Source organism: Gastrolobium bilobum, unplaced genomic scaffold (genome assembly GCF_033153095.1).
Source record: "Gastrolobium bilobum isolate Gb01-03AN ecotype WA unplaced genomic scaffold, APGP_CSIRO_Gbil_v1 utg803, whole genome shotgun sequence".
NCBI lineage: Eukaryota > Viridiplantae > Streptophyta > Magnoliopsida > Fabales > Fabaceae > Gastrolobium > Gastrolobium bilobum.
The window spans coordinates 357760-360922 of NW_026897871.1; the positions used below are offsets into that span (position 1 = coordinate 357760).

The 3163-nt window shown below is 31.7% G+C and overlaps 1 protein-coding gene across 1 annotated transcript; it reads left to right on the forward strand.

Annotated features, from left to right (window-relative positions):
* Positions 1 to 1499: 1499 nt before the first annotated feature.
* On the forward strand, positions 1500 to 2902 carry LOC133310939 (zinc finger BED domain-containing protein RICESLEEPER 2-like). Its single transcript, XM_061511932.1, has 3 exons — positions 1500 to 2348; positions 2445 to 2766; positions 2856 to 2902. The coding sequence occupies exons 1-3, from the start codon at positions 1500 to 1502 to the stop codon at positions 2900 to 2902; spliced, it is 1218 nt and encodes a 405-aa protein (XP_061367916.1).
* Positions 2903 to 3163: the final 261 nt, after the last annotated feature.

Below are 3163 nucleotides of genomic sequence, written 5' to 3' on the forward strand. Positions count from 1 at the left end.
GACTCAAATCTCCAAATGCGAGATGGAATAATCGGATTCAAATATTTTATAACAATAAGTCAAGAAAGCAAAACAAAGCAAAGAATAAAGTAAAAAAATCATCCTGAATCTGACAGCTACAAGTATTTCTGACACATTATCCAATAATGCAGATCAGGCTTTCCAAGATGCCGCCGGTGAAGGCTATGTCGTCGAACCATCCAAACTCGACATGATGATAATGGCTTAGCAAAATTGCAAAGTAATCACCGAGATCTAGATTGGGATGAATCCCGAGATCTAGATTGGGATGAATCGCAGATCGTGCTGATAACGTGTTGTAAAATTAATAAGAACTAGAAGAAGAATATGGAGATAAGAGAGATAGGGGAATGAATTCTTATTGTATTGTAGTACATCTATGATGCTTTATACATGCCTTATTTATAGGCTCAGAAAACATAAAAGACATAATAACTACAATTACTTCTCTAACGGTCATAACGTTTCCAACAGTCATAACATCTCTAACGGTCATAACGTCTCCAACGTTCATAATGGTTATATAACGGATTGGACAACCAATAAATTGTTTATAACAATCCTGAGTTTCATACAACTTTATTTCTTAAACCTAGGAAGTGCGCAAAAATATTTGGCATTACATATATAAAGGAAAGCAGAAAAATTTGTGAACAACCGGATACTTAAAATCTCAAAGGCATAATTTATTTAACATAAAACTTCATGAGACTATTTGACAATTAGCTCAAGCGGTTAATTTATAATTTTACCTTGTACACGCGATACATTTTAGAGTTCATTTTTTCTGCGGTCAATATAGATAAGTTATTTACATTGAAATCAAAACGACGTCGTTTTGGGGCAAAAATCAAGGTATTTTTGTAATTATAATTTATTTCAGGGTTATAATAGTGTTTCTCATTATAATTCTTTAATCTTTCAACCCAAAATGATATCGTTTTGGGAATAAATATAGATAACTTATTTACAATCACTGTAAAAACATTAAAGCCTAAATTTTATGCATTAATTGAAGGGTTCATTTTTTCTGCAGTCAATGTAGATAAGTAATCTACATTGAGCCCAAAACGACGTCATTTTGGGACGGAAATCAATGTATTTTTGTAATTATAATTAATTTCAGAGTTATAATAGTCTTTCTTATTATAATTTTTCAACCTAAAACGACGTGCTTTCGGAGTAAATCTAGATAATTATCTACATTCACTGTAGAAATATTAAATCCTTAATTGAATTGGTTTAATTTCTTCGGATAAGTTTGTTTAAATATCACTTATCAATTTTGCTTGGATTAATGTAATTCAACGCGACACAATATTGTGGTTCAACTTGACATGCTTCCCGCCATAAATAATTGAAGTCTTTGTCTAATTGTCTCCAACACCCGGTAACAATATTTTGATTTATTGAAGGATTGGGGAATAGAGAAGAAGTTATTTTCCATTACTTTGGATAATGCATCTGCGAATGACAATATGGTGAGAAATTTGAAAAGTCAGCTTGGTTTGCAGAAATTGTTGTTATGTGATGGACAATTTTTTCATGTTCGTTGTTCTGCTCATATTTTGAATCTAATTGTTCAAGAAGGGTTGAAAGTTTCTAGTGATGCCTTGAGAAAAATTAGAGAAAGTGTCAAATATTTAAGGGGCTCGGAAGGCAGAATGAAAGCATTTAAAGAATGCATTGATCAAGTGGGAGGAATTAACACTTCAAAAGGCTTATGCCTAGATGTCCCTACTAGATGGAATTCAACTTATCTGATGCTTGAAAGTGCTCTGATATACCAACGTGTGTTTTCTATTCTTGAATTCAGTGATAAAAATTATAAATATTGTCCTACACTTGATGAATGGGATAGAGGAGAAAAAATTATGGGGTTCTTGAAGCCATTTTATGATATTACTGAGTTGATTTCTGGCACATCCTATCCTACTGCCAACTTATACTTTTTGCAAGTTTGGCAAATTCAATGTAGTCTCCAGAACACATTACATGATGATGATGACATTTTAAAGAGCATGGTTGAAAGGATGATGGAAAAATTTGACAAATATTGGGAGGAATATAGTATTGTGCTTGCACTAGGAGCGCTTCTTGACCCACGGATGAAGACTTCTGCTTTGTCTTATTGTTATTCCAAAGTTAATCCATTGACAAGTGAAGCAAAAGTAGAAGAAATAAAGAAAAATGCATACAACCTCTTTGACAATTATGCATGTCACATTCTTCCCTCTTCAAGTCAAAGTCTCAGTGATGTTACAAGTGCATCTTCAAGTAGGTCAATATCAAAAGAGAAGAAGGGATTTTCAGAAATCATGCTCCAAGTAAGTTTATTTTAATTTGAAATAATAATTTATTTACTTACATTGTATTTTTTAAAAACTTATATTTTTATGTGTTTAACTTGTCAAATATGGTAGGAATTGAAAAAGCACAATCAACCCTTCAATGCAGCAAAGATTGGAAAATCTCAACTTGATGTTTATCTGGGAGAGGATAATTTGGAGTTTGATGATGATACATTTGATATATTACAATGGTGGAAGGGGAAAGCTAAACGTCTTCCAAATCTATCACTAATGGCTCGTGACTTATTAAGCATTCCTATTACCACTGTTGCATCTGAATCTGCATTCAGCATTGGGTCACGGATCCTTAATAAATACAGAAGCAGTCTCTTACCTGAATGTGTTGAAGCTTTGCTTTGTACCCGTAATTGGCAGAATGGTTTTTCCGCGACTGGTAATTTATTTAATTTGAATTCATTTTATATTGAACCATACTTGTTTGTAAAATTAATTATTATTATTTTTCAATTATTATTTATATAGATGAAGGTGCCTTTGATGTGAAGATTGATGAGAAGATTGATGAATGATGACGATGACAGTTAATGTTTTGTTGGAGCTTCTTCAAAGCAATGAATCAAAAATTAGTTTGTGATTTTTTTTTTCAATTTGAATGGACATTTGTGTGTATTGTAGTTAAACTTGATAACTAGTTTCGTGAATTAATATTTTTATTTTATTTTTTGGGTTGGCTTGTAGAATCAATTTTAAGCAGAATTTGTACGATGCTTTAATTCCTATATTTTATGTAGTTTTTTGTGTTTTTTTATGCAGATTTTTTATTTATTTTT